The 18,128-nt window shown below is 39.9% G+C and overlaps 1 protein-coding gene across 1 annotated transcript; it reads left to right on the forward strand.

The window, feature by feature from the left end:
- The first annotated feature begins 272 nt into the window (after positions 1 to 272).
- Positions 273 to 12,859, forward strand: nell3 (NELL (neural EGFL like) family member 3). The gene is made up of 5 exons (XM_087788462.1): positions 273 to 394; positions 2,304 to 3,094; positions 8,598 to 9,157; positions 10,174 to 10,240; positions 10,304 to 12,859. Exons 2-5 carry the CDS (start codon positions 2,545 to 2,547, stop codon positions 11,848 to 11,850), a joined length of 2,724 nt encoding a protein of 907 aa, XP_087644588.1. The 5' UTR covers positions 273 to 394; positions 2,304 to 2,544; the 3' UTR covers positions 11,851 to 12,859.
- The last annotated feature ends 5,269 nt before the right edge of the window (positions 12,860 to 18,128 follow it).

Genomic DNA, 18,128 nt, shown 5'->3' on the forward strand with positions numbered 1-18,128 from the left:
AAATAAATGTTTAAATAAATGTATAAATAAAAGTACAAATATATAACAAAATGTATAAATAAATGTTTGGATAAATATCAATATGTTGTATAAGTGGGCGGGTCGAACATCAGTTTAAGGCAGTGATTGGTTACAGCCTTGGATCAACTACCGCTGCCCTGAGAGTTTACATATAAACATATAAACTTGAGACAGGAAGTCTGCGAACTTTTTTTTAAAGAAAAAATGTCTCAAAATACTTGAAATGTCATTTTCTCATCTAGTCTAGCTAGGAAAGAGCTGAGCTAAAAGACTGGTCAGTGGAGCTCCATCACTCATGAACAAGGTCCCTTCATGAAGGATCTAATGGACTGAGATTGTGGTCATCATGATCCGATGGTGTCTGGAGATGCAGGTACGACGCCGGAGCATTGCTCAAGGGTAACAAGAAAGAGGAATCTTGACACATCACTCTGACGCAAGAATGTCTCTTATCTTCGCTGCACAACAGAGAAGCTTCCACTTCTGTGAGACTCTTGTTCACTTCAAGTCACTTACAAACATGATGTATATTACTGAGGTAATAATAATATAATGAGACTTTTTTCAAGTAGATTCAATATTTTGAAAATGAAAAATATAATATAAGTTTATTTTTATGCATTTGTTGAATTAAAAGTTTTAAAAAAATGTACTTACATGTGCTAACATGTTAATACATATACTAACATGTTAATATTTGTACTAACATGTACTAACATGAACTAAAATGTACTAACATGTTAATATTTGTACTAACATGTACTAACATGTACTAACATGAACTAACATGTACTAACATGTACTAACATGAACTAACATGTACTAACATGTACTAACATGAACTAAAATGTACTAACATGTACTAACATGAACTAACATGTACTAACATGTACTAACATGAAATAACATGTACTAACATGTACTAACATGAACTAACATTAAACAAAACTCTGGCTGTTTTCAAACACCTGAAGACGTAGATAATGTTCCCTCTCATTGAGACATCAGATCTTCCTTCAACGACCTTGTCCAGACTCACATTCCAGACTCAGACTCGGGTCCGAGACACAAAGGCTGGTGTTGACCAGGTCAGACCAGCAGCTGTTTCAATACTTCACGTTTGCTCTTCGTCTGAGCTCAACCCTCACGTTATCTCAGGGTCAATGTGACCCGAAGGCAAGAAAACAAGAGTATGTGTAGTATTGCTTGTGTTGTATTTATAAAAGCCACACCCAATATATCACCCAAAGATACAGCAGTGAAGGAAGACCAAGAGGAGGAGAGGGGCTCAGAGACAGTAGGGGTTCCAAACAAAGGGGGAGAGATTTTCTCTTTGATCAATTTAATTTTGTCAATGAAAAATCTCAACAATGCATTGCTGTCAGCTTCACAGAAGACAGGCGTGATTTGAGGAGCAGGAGACACAAGAGAATTAATCGTGTCAAACAACACTTTGGGGTTTTTCTTATTTGCTGTTACCAGTTTTCTGATGTAATCAGATCTAGCAGTTTCCACCATCTCATCGTAAGAAGACATCAGATCCCTGAGGTGAAGTCTGTGCACCTCAAGTTTAGTGGACTTCCAGAGACGCTCAGTCTTTCAGATCTTCATTTGTCCAAGAGCATCGTTTTTTCTGAATTTTCAAGTTCGATTTAACAGGTGCAACTTATACTGAGTGTGTAGAAGGAATATGAATGATAAACATTTATAAAAATAAACGTTTAAAACCTTTTCTCCATGATACTGTAACGATAACCAAAATACTTGTATTGATAAAAATAAAATTGTTTATTTTTTGCTTTTGCAAGAGTCATGTGTGGTCTGTAAATACTACAACACCAGAGTCAAGTACTGGACAATACTACACATTTATACTTGTTACTACACTATCACAACACCATAGTCAAGTACTGGACAATACTACACATATATACTTGTTACTACACTATCACAACACCAGAGTTAAGTACTGGACAATACTACACATATATACTTGTTACTACACTATCACAACACCATAGTCAAGTACTGGACAATACTACATATATATCCTTGTTACTACACTATCACAACACCAGAGTTAAGTACTGGACAATACGACACATATATACTTGTTACTACACTATCACAACACCATAGTCAAGTACTGGACAATACTACACATATATACTTGTTACTACACCATCACTATATATCGTATCCTTGTATCTTGACACATATTAATTACTAATAGAAATAAAAAACATTTGTTTTCCTTCTTCTTCTTCTACATTTTATTTAAGGTCCTAAAGTCTCTCTGTGAGCTCAGCTAAAGGGGAATTCCTGAGCGATAGACGACGAAGGGTTAATGTGTGACTGTGGAAACCTGATGCTAATGAAGTCTGAGGAATGCTCGGTTCCGAGGTTGTGGTGCAGAGCGTTGCCGGAGAGCACTGAGGCAGCAGCATGTCTCCGAGTCTGGGGAACTTTGATCAGTGAAGTTGAAGGTTGAAGTCCAGCGACGAGTTTCTCTTCTGGATCAACATGGAAGTGAAGGTCGTGTGGTTGTTGGTTCTATTCTGGGTGTCTCTGGATGCTGCGGCAGATTCCTGCACCGGGTCCAACTGCCAGGGCCGGGGGACGGGCGACCCCAGACCCTGCACCGGAGCTCACTGTCCAGGAGGAAGGTCCTCCAGACCGCCTCGGCACCACGACCCACAGATGGTAGGGGGTCAGTTCCACACTTACCCGGCAACCCAGACTCACCGAGTACGGCAGGACGGCGGCTCCCGGGTCAGGACCCTTGATTCTGGATGCGTGGACGGAGACTGTGCTCCACGGAAGTCGCCCGGCAACGACACCCGAGCCTGCAAAGGCCTGGAGTGCCGACTGCCGCTCAGGATCAGACCCAACACTCGCCCCAGGACGTGTGCGGGAGAAGGATGTGGTTCTGAGGAGCCGGACCAGTTTCCGCCGGAGCATCTGTCAGACCGCGCTGCACAGTTCCTCGGGGATTTTCCAGAGTTTGGGAATCCGGCCCCAGAACTGGGTTCTGCCGCTCTGGGGGTCCAGCTCACCTGTGACATCAAACCAGGTATGAACGTGTTCTGGTTCAATTTCATCTGTGATGCTCAGAACAAACATGAAGCTCTTCGTGAGGAAGCTTCGTAGGACTTAATGTTCACTTGTGTGACCTCGAACTGATGCTAGTCAGTTGAGTGTGTTGATACGTATCACGATTCAACAATACAGTATATAGTGACATAAAGTTTACTGTAGTAACAAGTATATATGTGTAGTATTGTTGAGTACTTGATTCTGGTGTTGTGATAGTGTAGTAACAAGTATACGTATATGTGTAGTATTGTCCAGTACTTGACTCTGGTGTTGTGATAGTGTAGTAACAAGTATATATGTGTAGTGTTGTCCAGTACTTGACTCTGGTGTTGTGATAGTGTAGTAACAAGTATATATGTGTAGTGTTGTCCAGTACTTGACTCTGGTGTTGTGATAGTGTAGTAACAAGTATATATGTGTAGTATTGTCCAGTACTTGACTCTGGTGTTGTGATAGTGCAGTAACAAGTATATATGTGTAGTATTGTCCAGTACTGGACTCTTGTGTTTCGATTGTGTAGTAACAAGTATATATGTGTAGTATTGTCCAGTACTTGACTCTTGTGTTTAGATTGTGTAGTAACAAGTATATATGTGTAGTATTGCCCAGGACTTGACTCTTGTGTTTCGATTGTGTAGTAACAAGTATATATGTGTAGTATTGTCCAGTACTTGACTCTGGTGTTGTGATAGTGTAGTAACAAGTATATATGTGTAGTATTGTCCAGTACTTGACTCTGGTGTTGTGATAGTGTAGTAACAAGGATATATGTGTAGTATTGTAGAGTACTTGACTCTGGTGTTGTGATAGTGTAGTAACAAGTATATATGTGTAGTATTGTCCAGTACTTGACTCTGGTGTTGTGATAGTGTAGTAACAAGTATATATGTGTAGTATTGTCCAGTACTTGACTCTGGTGTTGTGATAGTGTAGTAACAAGGATATATGTGTAGTATTGTCCAGTACTTGACTCTGGTGTTGTGATAGTGTAGTAACAAGTATATATGTGTAGTATTGTCCAGTACTTGACTCTGGTGTTGTAGTATTTACAGACCACATGACTCTTGATGAAGTTGTAACTGCTTTCATTTGTTTTCAAACCAAAATATGTCCAAACATCAGCTTTAAAAGCTGCTGGACTCACTGTATCCTCTCGTCCTCAGTCATCATTCTTCCTTTAGCTGTGGAGGAAGTAATGCCATCTAGTGGCAGGAGGTTTAATTGCAACAAAAATATGATTATATCGATACGATATTGAGGGAAAAATATTGCGATATCTAAGTGTATTGATATTTTTGTCCTGCTGTCATGTGACTGATGTGTCGAAATGGTTCATTGGTTGAGACGACTTCACTGATGGTTTGATTCCTGTTGAGGAAACACTAACGATTTTGGTTTGTGTTCTATTGTGTCATTCTTGCTAGAGGTATGCTCTCTCTTGGTGCTTTCATTACTTTGTTGTTTTTTTTAAAAAAAACGCAATGGTTGGACCGTCTTGAAATACAATAATAATAATAATAATAATAATAATAATTTATATAGCACAATAATACAGAGCAGAGATGTGCGGTCGGGGGAGGCAGGTGAGGCAGTGCCTCAATGCGCAGTCCATCACAAACTCTGTTGATACATGCAATTTATGTGCGCCTGTTGCTGTATCTCTGAATGTCACCAATATAATGATCCCAGATACGTTTATTTGATTTTCCTCAATCTGGCTGATGTTTTTTCAACCATTAAAGATGAATGTTTGTCTGATTTCGTTTCTCTGATCAGAAATACAACCGCAGTGAAAAGACAACATTTGAGGCACAAACTAATGAGCCTCGGAGAGACTTTTAAAACTAAAGCAAATAAGGTTTGACAACAAAGTAACAGGTTTGTGTGACGAAGGACAGACGTGTAGATTTATCTAAAGATACAATTAAGAAACAGTATTACTTCGTATAACAAAGAGAAAAGACTAAGAAAACACAATAGAATATTTAAAAACTACATTTTGGCCTCAAATTAAATATTTTTAGTTTTTCTCTTTACTATTATATTGCCCCATTTAATACTCAATATTTATCTTTTCATGATAATAAACTTTAGTCCTTTTTGTGTAGATCTAGCCAATCACAGAAGTCAACGCGACATATTAACCAATCAGAAGCAACAAAAGTCTGTCTGTCATTCAAGCGTCACTACTGTCTAAGAATGACAGCAGATCGAGTCACTTTAGTCACTTGACAACATTTTATTACTGATACTGCGCTGACATCTTCTGCTGTCTGTCTAACAAACCGTCGCTATCTTCGCTCTTGAGCCTTAAATCGGGAGAATTCTCGCTAAACTTTACGGTAAATTTGCGTTATAATTAAGAGCCTTTAATCAGCTGCGTCTTCCTTGTAATCCTTTTCTATCACAGTCGTACTCTAAACTGATTAAAAGAATGTTTGCTAATCTTGAATTATTAGAATCTATCTGTTAAAAAACAGATTAATTCATTTACTTTTAATTAAATTAAAATTAAAAAGAAAATAATTCAACTTTAAAATATAAAAGTTATTGCAATAAATGATTTAATAAAATAATGAAAGGCTTAAAAAATACAAAATTCAAAGTTTAAACATTAGATAAGTTAAATTAATTCAATATTGTGATGACACTGATATACTTTCATACACATCTGCAGTTTTAAAAGTTAAGTTATTTACAGTTATTTTAAAACATCACCTTGATTCATACTATGATGTACTTGGGTTTTAATATTAACATTTAAAGACTATTCTTGTATTTAAATCACATGCACTGTGTGTGTAGATGTAACTGAAGCAACAATATCACAACAAACGTTCACCAACATTCATCTGAAAAGTGTTTCCAAAAATCAAAGTCTTTATTCTGCATCTGTGTTTGACTTGATCTTGGCTCCGGACCAGACTTTAATTTCCTCAAGATGGACGACTTGGACTCTGCTTTTCTCCTCTTTTCACTTCCCTCATAAATCACTGACTCGCTCTCTCATCACGACGGCTCTGAAGGAAACAGGTCGTCAAGTAAAATGTTGGAAGAACATCCATCATCTGGCAGAGGAGCTTCTCGTGATGCCAGAGTGAAAATGATTCTTCAAATAAAACCATTAACGACCTCTAAACACCTTTAACAACACTGTTTGTTTACCGTAACATCAAGAAGTGAGTCCAGGTAGTGATGTGTTGATGAAGCTTCATGAAACAGTGTCATTATCTTCAGAGTCCACTAGATGGTAGTGATGTGTTGATGAAGCTTCATGAAACAGTGTCATTATCTTCAGAGTCCACTAGATGGTAGTGATGTGTCGATGAAGCTTCATGAAACAGTGTCATTATCTTCAGAGTCCACTAGATGGTAGTGATGTGTTGATGAAGCTTCATGAAACAGTGTCATTATCTTCAGAGTCCACTAGATGGTAGTGATGTGTTGATGAAGCTTCATGAAACAGTGTCATTATCTTCAGAGTCCACTAGATGGTAGTGATGTGTTGATGAAGCTTCATGAAACAGTGTCATTATCTTCAGAGTCCACTAGATGGTAGTGATGTGTTGATGAAGCTTCATGAAACAGTGTCATTATCTTCAGAGTCCACTAGATGGTAGTGATGTGTTGATGAAGCTTCATGAAACAGTGTCATTATCTTCAGAGTCTACTAGATGGTCGCGATGTGTTGGTGAAGCTTCATGAAACAGTCTCATTATGATTTTACTATGATTCTTTTTTACTATATATAGAGTACCGTATTTTCCGCACTATAAGGCGCACTTAAAAGTCTTTAACGACAGTAAGTAAGTAAGTAAGTTAGTAATTCTTATTTGTATAGCGCTTTTCTAGACCAGGGTCACAAAGCGCTTAAACAATCAAAACAATATTCAATAAAGTATATATTTTAAAGATCAAGATAAAGCTGATAACACAACAGGAGTTCCATAAAATCAAGGAAAAGCCTGAACAAATAAAAACGTCTTAAGATGTTTCTTAAAGGAGTCAGTAGACGCCATCAAGCGCAAAGAGAGAGGAAGATTGTTCCAAAGTTTAGGAGCAACAATCCGGAGCGCCTTATATATGAACATTACCTGGTGAGTGACTTGAGTAGTGGACTACTATGGAGTGATATTACTGCCACCTGTTTGAACGAGTGTGTTGTTGTACACTCAAAATCACTCTGCTGCATTTAACATGTCATACTAGTGCGTTCAACATGTCATACACGTGCGCTCTAGCCGTCATACATGCGCTCAACTTCACTGATTCTCGCTCAACATTTGTCTGCTCACAACACCAGTCTCACGCGCTGTTGCTTGAAGCCTTTTAAACATCATTTGAACATCGTAACCATGGGAGTGAACGGAGTTGTCAGACGCTTAATAACGTTTGACTTTATCTGTTTTGTTGACGTTCCCTTTAGCACAGCTTTATCTAGTGGATGATAACACAACCCCAGTCAAACGTTTAGTGTATCTTTTATTCTATGCGCCTTAAAATCCGGTGCAAACTATTTATGAAAACACTTCTAAAATAGGCCATTCATTGAAGGTGCGCTTTATAATCAGGTGCGCCTAACATTGCGGAAAATACGGTATCTGTTCAGAAAATAAATAATAGCGCGAGAGTGACATCTAGTGAAAATAATGATACTCTTTCATGAAGCTTCATGTAACTCATGACTTTTTAGAGGTCAGTAGGTGGCACTATCAATACATTTTTTGTGAAATTTCAATAGAATTGTTTGAAGCAATAGATTATAAAGAGAGTGACATGTAGTTGAACATGTGATACTGTTTCATGAAACTTCATCAACACATCACTACCATCTAGTGGACTCTGAAGATAATGACACTGTTTCATGAAGCTTCATCAACACATCACTACCATCTAGTGGACTCTTAAGATAATGACACTGTTTCATGAAGCTTCATCAACACATCACTACCATCTAGTGGACTCTAGAGATAATGACACTGTTTCATGAAGCTTCATCAACACATCACTACCATCTAGTGGACTCTAGAGATAATGACACTGTTTCATGAAGCTTCATCGACACATCACTACCATCTAGTGGACTCTAGAGATAATGACACTGTTTCATGAAGCTTCATCGACACATCAACAAGACCTCACTGGATACACGTGTGCGTTAAAGTAAACGTGGAAGTTTGTAACAGTTTTAAAAACTCACATCGTCTTGACATTTCAGCTGAAAGTGATCAATGTATGGAAGTTGTTTCGTTCTTTTAATAGTCAATTATTAAACATTTACTTAAATCATAAGAAAAAATAAATAAAATGATGGATTCAATTAATAAAGAAATGACTTAAAACAAATCAAAATAACTTAAAACAAGCCTCTTTTTTAAAAGTTGTATGAACTTAATTCTGCTGAACAACCTGAGTTGGACTTGACCCCAACATTTTGAAGGTCATGCCCTTGAATCTGAAACGGAACTTTCTCTTCTCAGGTGAAAACGAAGTCCCCTCTGAAGACGCCCTCATCCTTCACCTGCAGCTCTCCAAGGGTCAGGAGAAGCTGGTGGACGCCCTACAAACCCAGCAGGTGGTCATCCGTGACCTGCAGCAGAAGCTGGCCGACCAGCAGGAGGCGCTCCTGTCGCAGCAGCGCCAGATCCTGGAGCAACAGCGCCGCATGTACGAGCAGATGGACGTGGTCAAGGCCCAGTACGGACTCCTCTCCGACACGGTCAAGCAGGTTTCCTTCCGGGGCCTGCAGGGGGAGCTGCAGAGCTACTTCGAGAGCCACCTGGCGGGTCTGCAGAACCAGGCCCGCAGCCACCTGCAGAAGTCCCACGAGGTCCACACCATGGACCTGGACTCCAAGGTGATGGACATGGTCGGGGAGGCTCACATCCCGCAGCCTCTGCTGGCCTGTGGGTCTCACTGTGACCCGGACCACTTCTGCCACTTCCACCGAGACCCCCCGCGGTGTGAGCCCTGCAGCATGTGTCCTGCAGGGTTCTTCCTGGTCTCGCAGTGCTCCGCCACCGCGGACCGCATGTGTCAGGTATGACGTCCGGACACGACAAGGTTTTATAACGATGATGAACTTTATCTACGACTGAAGTTAAAAACTGATCCAGAGAAAAAGGACAACATTTAAAACTTTTTTAATTTTCTCTCAGGATTTTCTCGAAGATGTTAGATTTGTTTCTTTATTATTCAATTTAAAAACTTACTTTAATGACAAAAAAACCCAATAGAAATTATGCTTCAATTAAAAATTATATTTTTTTTAATGAAAAATAACTAGATTCAATTAAAAATATATAATTTTAATAAAAAGAATAATTTTAAACTCTTTTCTGTAATAGTTTAATCTTCTTTGTGTTTGGATCATATTATACTTAATTGTTTTAACCCCAAGGGTTGCTTTAATATAAAAAAACAACATTTGAATCAAATTAAATTAAACATTTTTAATCCCTGAGTCGTTTTTTGAAGAGAAAAAAATATTGAAATCGATTTTTTACAAAAATTCTTAATTGAAGCAACTTTTTTGAAATGAAATACAAATGAAACAAATGTACCTCCAGACTTGTCTTCATACAATTCTTAACGTCCAAGGCTGAAAAAAAATATTTTGACTAGAAAAAAAATAAAACCAACAAGTGAATATATTTTAAGAAAAACCAAAACACAAACTTTTAGGGACCAGTCGCGCTGTAGCTGGATTTTCATAACATTGTAATTACACTTTCTACCACTAGAACAACCAAGTAATTTGACTATAAGGCGCACTTTAATTTTCAATGTATAAATTCTGGTTGTACGTCACTGACCTTGAACAGATACTATGAAATACACGGAGGTCAAAAGTTAGAATGTTTGAATACGACTTCGGTGAGCTAGCAAGCTTCACCACCTGTGAGTTATTATCCGGCGCATCTTATGAAAATACAGCCGTTCATTGACGTTGCACCTTTAAGTACGAAGAATAGCTTTAAGTTGTCAAAAGCTTGTGCAGTAGTTTTTCTGTACACAACAAAGTTTTTGAGTATTTTTCTTGTGTTGTCTTAACAGGACCGAGATGAATGTCTTGAAATTCCAAACATTTGTGGCGACCACGTCAAGTGTCTGAACACTCCAGGTCAGTTGTTCCATGCAGTTTATGTAAATCGACGAATCTAATAACTTTATGGTCCTATTCCAGGAGGGTTCCGCTGTTTGGGAGCCACTGTCTCGGAGCGACAGCAGGTGCTGGGCTTCTGTGGTCATGAGTACTTCTACAACCAGGAGCTTCAGGAGTGCCAAGCGTGTTCCGACTGCGAGGCCCAGACCGTCTCGGTTCCGTGCTCGCCCATCACCGACACTGTCTGCGGCCATGGTCTAGAGAGCCGCCTCTCGGCGTCCTGGTCCGCTAGCGTGGCACTTCCCTCTGCCCGGGTCAGTCGAGGTCAGGTGTTCTCTGGATTACAGCTCAACCTGCAGAGTAAGGAGAGCAGTGACCTTCTGTCCAACGAGGCGGGTCGGGTGACGTTCCTGCATCACGGCCTGGTCTGGTTGGATCATAACTTCGCCATCAAGCACAGCTGCAGGAACTTCCTTCAGGTGGGGATGAGGCTCAACGTGAGCCAAGAAGAAGAAGAAGGCGAGGACGTCAGTGGGGTTCGCATCGAGCAGCCTGATGGAAAGTACTTCCAAGGTGTCAGCGTTAGCACCGGGGTGGAGGTGGAGCCCAATGACACCGTCAGTATCCTCCTGAAGAGTCCGAACCAACACTGCAACCAGAGCAAAGACCTTCACGTGTACGACCTCAACTCCCCGACCTTCAGTTTGCTTTGGCTCTCCCACGATACCGGAGCCGTGGCAATGACCGCTCAGATGTCCCTGCTGGCCCACTATCAGACCAGCTACCGCCCAACTTTCCGGGTGACAGCTGTGTCTGACCCCTACATGGTCAGTTTGACCCACGACAGCAGAGGCGTGCGGTTCACGGAGAGCGGCGTCGTGAAGTTCGTCCTCCAGCAGGCGCTGTACTCCATGGGACACACTTGTATTCGAGAGGGTTTTTTTCTAGTCGCCCACACCAACCACAACAGCACCGGGCCGTCAGCCCTGCAGTCCTTCAAGACCGGCGTCAACTACCGGGACACGTCCGTCACCCTCTCGGGGGCGGTGAAAGTAGAAGGTGGTGATACGTTGAGCTTCGAGGTCACGTCTCCATCCCAGTGCAACATCCGCTACTTCGGCGACGGCACCGGGATCAGCATGCTGAGCCTGGTCTGGATACCAGCGGCTGTGTCCGCAGCCTTGACCGCCACCGTGTCCAAGCCCGGACTTCCCTTCGGAGCTGTCCGGAACAAACCTCTGTTTTTCCAGCAAGTCACCTCAGACACGGATCGGGTTCACCTGGCCCGGTCCGGAGAGCCCAATGCTCGCAAGAACTTCATCTTCCACGAGAAAGGAACGGCCAACGTCGCCATCAACCTGAGGCTGATACACTCTTGCAACATCGTCAAACTGACCCTACAGCGAGCGGGGGGTCGAGGCCAGGGCAGGGACGCCGGTCCTGTAGCTCAGCAGGTCTCCGGCACCATGCCGGAGGGCAGCGAGTGGAGCAGTATCGGCCTCAGGACCTCGTTTCAGGTCCAGAACGGCACGGCTGTGTTCGTGACCCTGGACTGCATACGAGGACGAGTGAACCAGATCACGAACGAAGGCGGGACAAACGTGTCCATCCTTTGGGTCGCCGTTTAAAAAAACCTTTTGTACAGACAAATTTGCACATTGAATTTCAGCGCGGATTCAACTCCGTATTTGTCCGAAATCAACATTTGAACCTATGTTTACCGTAGCCTATGTTTACTGGTTGAGCAGTGACCGATCTTGTGTGAGTGTTTTCGTAAGCGAGTGCGATTCCCTCGAGTCGATCGACTTCAGCTGGTTTCAAATTCAAAACAATAACGTCAACAAGTTCCTGCGTTAGCTTCGTGATGCTACATAGAATGAATGCCAACATGTTGAAGAGAAAATAGTATCAAAAGTGACAATAGTGATGCTGACTTCCTGCTTTCAAGGCTAAATAAAACTGATTGGTTAACGTTATTATAACCCTGTGCTAACAAAATGCTAATTTAGCTTAACTAAACGAACCGTGAGAAAGATTAAGCTAATCAACGCTGCCACGCTGGAGGTGTAGCTCCGGGAGAAAGCCTGAAGAAAGGGAGTTGGACTTTTCGTAAGGCAGCTCAAACTTTGAGTCACAAAAGAACAAAGTGACAACATTATTTTAAAGCAGCTCAGATGCTAATTTATGTTTAATCGAGTTTAGCGCCTGCTCGAGCTAAAAAGCTAAGTTAGCTTAAACGTGGCTAAAATGCTAAAACGATCTAGAAAGTTAGTAAATATATGTTACTGTAAGGTTTGTGTGTTTGTTGTGTGTATATCGTTTTCTTACACACGGTTCGACACATTTGTATTTGCTGTGACGAATCAAAAGTTTATTTCTTTCTATTTATTTTGTCGTTCATTTATGCTTCAGTATCAAACGTGTAGAAATGGAACGAAAGCAGGAGCTTGTTTTTGTGTGAGCGTCATCCATGCGTGTATAAATGTGTGTGTGTGTGTGTGTGTGTGTGGGGGTGTGTGTGTGTGTGTGTGTGTGTGTGTCCTCAACAATTAGGCACAATTAAGAGTTTGGCATGCAACGCTTTATTCATCCCTTTGTTGTTGTCGTTCTCGCTCCTCGTCAATACATTTATTGTTGTTAAACATCAGATTAAAGTTCACGTATTTTGACACAATCTGGACTCGCCTGAAAACACTCGCTGATTTATCAAGTATTAGTATTAGTATTAGTATTAGTGTTAGTGTAAGTATCTGTATTAGTGTTAGTATCTGTATGAGTACAAGTATTTGTATTCATGTTAGTACTAGTATAAGAATTAGTGATAGTATCTGTATTAGTATAAATATTAGTATTAGTATAAGTATTATTGTTAGTATCTGTATTAGTATAAGTATAAGTATTAGTATTAGTATAAGTATTAGTGTTAGTATTTGTATTAGTATTTGTATTAGTATTTGTATAAGTATAAGTATGACAATTAGTATCTGTATTAGTATAACTAATAGTATTAGTATTAGTATAAGTATAAGTATAACTATTATTATTAGTATTAGTATTAGTATCAGTTTTAGTATGAGTATTAATGTTAGTATCTGTATTAGTATAAGTAAAACTTTTAGTATTAGTATAAGTATTAGTATTAGTTTTAGTATGAGTATTAGTGTTAGTATCAGTAGTAGTATGAGTACGACTATTAGTATTAGTTGTACTTATCACTTGACCACTTACCTCCTGGTTAGTGACTTACTCATTTAAAAAAAAAATCATGTTTTTTTTGGTATATATTGGTTTTGTGTGTTTCTGTGTGCATGCTTTTTTGTGTGCATTTTGTATGTGCGTGTTTTTACATGTGTTTTTGTGTGGCTGTCTGTGTGAATTAATGTTTTTGTATGCGCGTGTGTTTTGTTTTCCTATTGATGTGTGTATGTGTTTATGTATGTGTGTTTGTGTTGTGCATGTGTGTTTTAATAATGTGCAAGCGTGTTTTATTGTGTGTTTTTCTGTGGGCATGACTGTTTGTGTTAAATTAACAAACATTGTTCAACAGAACAGTGTTGTTGATCCAAAAGTCTGAGACCCTGGTGCTCGTGTCTCAGAGGAAACACCAAGAAACTCTGATTTCCTCTCCACTGCTGTAGATCGTCTCCATGACGACCAGAGCGACAGGACTTGGACTGAAACACAACAAACGTGAGCAACAATGCAGTGTGTGTGTGTGTGTGTGTGAGTGTGTGTGAGTGTGTGTGTGTGTGTGAGTGTGTGTGATTGGAAGCAGCTGCAGCTCCACATGTCTGCAGATCCAATCAAGGATCAAGGTTCTGGAAAAAGCTTGAATGACTTTCTCTCGTCGAGACTTTAATCTTCTGAAGATGTTTGAACCAGAAGCAGCTGCTCGAGGGGGCGGGGCCAACCACTGTTTGATTGACAGGTGCTCATCCAATCATTTTCAAAAGATGATTTTATGATATTTTATGTTTTTCAAACTTCACTCACGAGTGGAGGAAGAGAAGGATGATGAAGATGAAGGGGAAGATGAAGATGAAGAGAGGAGGAAGAGAGGGAAGAGGATGAGAAGAGAATATGAAGAGAGGAGGAAGAGAGGGAAGAGGATGAGAAGAGAATATGAAGAGAGGAGAAAGAGAGGGAAGAGGATGAGAAGAGAATATGAAGAGAGGAGGAAGAGAGGGAAGAGGATGAGAAGAGAAGATAAAGAGAGGAGGAAGAGAGGGAAGAGGATGAGAAGAGAATATGAAGAGAGGAGGAAGAGAGGGAAGAGGATGAGAAGAGAATATGAAGAGAGGAGGAAGAGAGGGAAGAGGATGAGAAGAGACGATGAAGAGAGGGAAGAGGATGAGAAGAGAATATGAAGAGAGGAGAAAGAGAGGGAAGAGGATGAGAAGAGAATATGGAGAGAGGAGAAAGAGAGGGAAGAGGATGAGAAGAGAAGATGAAGAGAGGAGGAAGAGAGGGAAGAGGATGAGAAGAGAATATGAAGAGAGGAGGAAGAGAGGGAAGAGGATGAGAAGAGAATATAAAGAGAGGAGGAAGAGAGGGAAGAGGATGAGAAGAGAAGATAAAGAGAGGAGGAAGAGAGGGAAGAGGATGAGAAGAGAATATGAAGAGAGTAGGAAGAGAGGGAAGAGGATGAGAAGAGAAGATAAAGAGAGGAGGAAGAGAGGGAAGAGGATGAGAAGAGAAGATAAAGAGAGGAGAAAGAGAGGGAAGAGGATGAGAAGAGAATATGAAGAGAGGAGGAAGAGAGGGAAGAGGATGAGAAGAGAATATGAAGAGAGGAGGAAGAGAGGGAAGAGGATGAGAAGAGAATATGAAGAGAGGAGGAAGAGAGGGAAGAGGATGAGAAGAGAAGATAAAGAGAGGAGGAAGAGAGGGAAGAGGATGAGAAGAGAATATGAAGAGAGGAGGAAGAGAGGGAAGAGGATGAGAAGAGAATATGAAGAGAGGAGGAAGAGAGGGAAGAGGATGAGAAGAGACGATGATGAAGCACCAGAATCATCATGAATCATGAGTTCATTATATCAGGGATTCATGGAAGTTTTGATGTTTCTTGTTCCTCATGTTCCTCATGTTCCTCATGTTCCTCATGTTCCTCATGTTCCTCATGTTCCTCGTGTTCCTCATGTTCCTCATGTTCCTCATGTTCCTCATGTTCCTCGTGTTCCTCGTGTTCCTCATGTTCCTCATGTTCCTCATGTTCCTCATGTTCCTCATGTTCCTCATGTTCCTCATGTTCCTCATGTTCCTCGTGTTCCTCGTGTTCCTCATGTTCCTCATGTTCCTCATGTTCCTCATGTTCCTCGTGTTCCTCATGTTCCTCATGTTCCTCATGTTCCTCATGTTCCTCATGTTCCTCATGTTCCTCATGTTCCTCGTGTTCCTCATGTTCCTCATGTTCCTCATGTTCCTCATGTTCCTCATGTTCCTCATGTTCCTCGTGTTCCTCATGTTCCTCATGTTCCTCATGTTCCTCATGTTCCTCATGTTCCTCGTGTTCCTCATGTTCCTCATGTTCCTCATGTTCCTCATGTTCCTCATGTTCCTCACTCACTGAACTGATGGACTCTGAGTCTGGATGAAGACTTGAACTTGTATCTTCAGATGTATTTTCACTTATTTTATGCATTTGATTCATGTATGAATGAGACATTTCAAGGTTTTCCTCTGCTTTATGTGTGTGTTTTTAAGGGTGTGTGTGTGTGTTGGTGTTTGTTTCTGTGTTATATTCTATATTTCATTTCTCCTCATTATTACAAGATATTCTTTTTAATATATTTCCAGTTGGAGCGAGCGAGGGATGAAGTGTCTTGTTGGTTTTTACGTGCTGTTTGTTGTGCAGGAAGAAAAAAATAGGAGGAAGATGAGGAAGAGGGGAAGAGAGTTAGAGGAGTTAGAGGAGGAAGAGATGGAAGAAGAGGAAGAGATGGAGATGAAGAGATGAAGAGATGAAGAGAGTTAGAGGAGTGAGAGGAGGAAGAGATGGAAGAAGAGCAAGAGATGAAGAGATGAAGAGATGAAGAGATGAAGAGATGAAGAGGAGTGAGAGGAGGAAGACAGGAAGAAGAGGAAGAGATGGAGATGAAGAGATGAAGAGATGAAGAGATAAAGAGATGAAGAGAGTTAGAGGAGTGAGAGGAGGAAGACAGGAAGAAGAGGAAGAGATGGAGATGAAGAGATGAAGAGATAAAGAGATGAAGAGAGTTAGAGGAGTGACAGGAGGAAGAGATGGAAGAAGAGGAAGAGATGGAGATGAAGAGATAAAGAGAGTTAGAGGAGTGAGAGGAGGAAGTGATGGAAGAAGAGGAAGAGATTGAGATGAAGAGATGAAGAGATGAAGAGATGAAGAGATGAAGAGATGGAGATGAAGAGAGTTAGAGGAGTGAGAGGAGGAAGACAGGAAGAGATGGAGAGATGGAGAGATGGAGAGATGGAAGATGAGGTTCTTGTTCTGGTTCTGGTCCATGTTCGGATCAGAGGTCAGCTGTCACTCAAGGGTGACCCGGGTCGACCCGGAGACTTCAGGGTCTGGAACCTGGAACATGATCAGTGACGTCAGTCAAGCGTCGACATTAATCACAGTTTGAAACAAAACCACAAACGACTCAACAGCGCCCCCTGGGCAATGACGTCATTGATCGGCTGTCAGGTACTTTTGACTCTTTATTATTTAATTATTAATTAATAATATCATCTTATTATAAATAATATATATTTGTTTCAAACTAAAAATGTATTTAAAAAAATGTTGGTTCAGACAAAAAATAATAATTCTTAAAGTATTTTAACCTTTTTATTTTCAATGAAGAAAGTGTAAAAGTTTTAACGTCTTTTTTAAAGTGAAAAATAATTTGTTTTTTTTGACGTGAAAAATATTTTTAGGTCTTTTTTTATTATTATTAAGTGAAAAACGTTTCAAGTCGTAATTAAAGCGAAAACCGTTTTTGAAAATCATTTTTATTGAAACTATTTTCTTTTATTTAACCTTTTTTTAATTTAAGCTTTTTGATCATAAATATTACATTGAAGTTATTTTTTTGACTGAATAAACAAAAGTTCGTTCAAACAAACTGAACGATATAAACTCTTCGTTACAACGAAATAAATAAAAACAAGTTAAACAACAAACATGTTGACGCTTCATAGACTTTAAGTCACGTTTACCTTTTATTGTTGTTTTATTTTTGCTGAATTCATTCATTTTCATACGTTTTATTTAGGTTTCTTCTTCTTCACAATCCGTTTGACGATACAACAGCGCCCTCGTGTGTTGGAGCTGCATATCGACTGTTTAATACAACTTTAATACAAATGTGTTGGTTAAGTTCAACACAACGCCTAGTTATTTAGTTGTGTAACCATCTATGTGTGTAACTTAATTCATATTTTGCACTACAATCTAATTTACTAGAGAAAAAAAAATGTATTTCTGTAAATTTAAAATATATTCAAAACATGAATCAAAAGTTTTTCTTTTCAGAACACCTTCGGAGCTCCAGGTCAAAGGTCAAGTTTAAAATCGTCCTGATAACCACTTGAATTGAGAAAAGTAGTTTGATTATTATTATTATTTATGTCTGATCTTTAACTGTTAATGTGGCCTTGATGAGGTTTTCAACGATGAACCTGATCGTGTAGAGAAGTTGACGCTCTAGTAGAAGAACTTACATATTTATATGTGATGCTTTAACTTCAGTTTTATGACCTTTTCTCTCCCTTTATTCATTTTATTTTATGTTCACACATGTTTCTCACTTTGTTGTTTTAATAATTACAAATTAAATACAAAAGAAGAAGAGGAAGAGAGGAACAGGAGGAAGAGGAAGAGAGGAATAGAAGGAAGAGAGGAAGTGACGAAAAGAGTAGAGGAGGAAGGGAGGAAGAACAAAAAAAA

This window comes from Callionymus lyra, chromosome 4 (genome assembly GCF_982586985.1).
Source record: "Callionymus lyra chromosome 4, fCalLyr1.hap1.1, whole genome shotgun sequence".
Taxonomy (NCBI): Eukaryota; Metazoa; Chordata; class Actinopteri; order Syngnathiformes; family Callionymidae; genus Callionymus; species Callionymus lyra.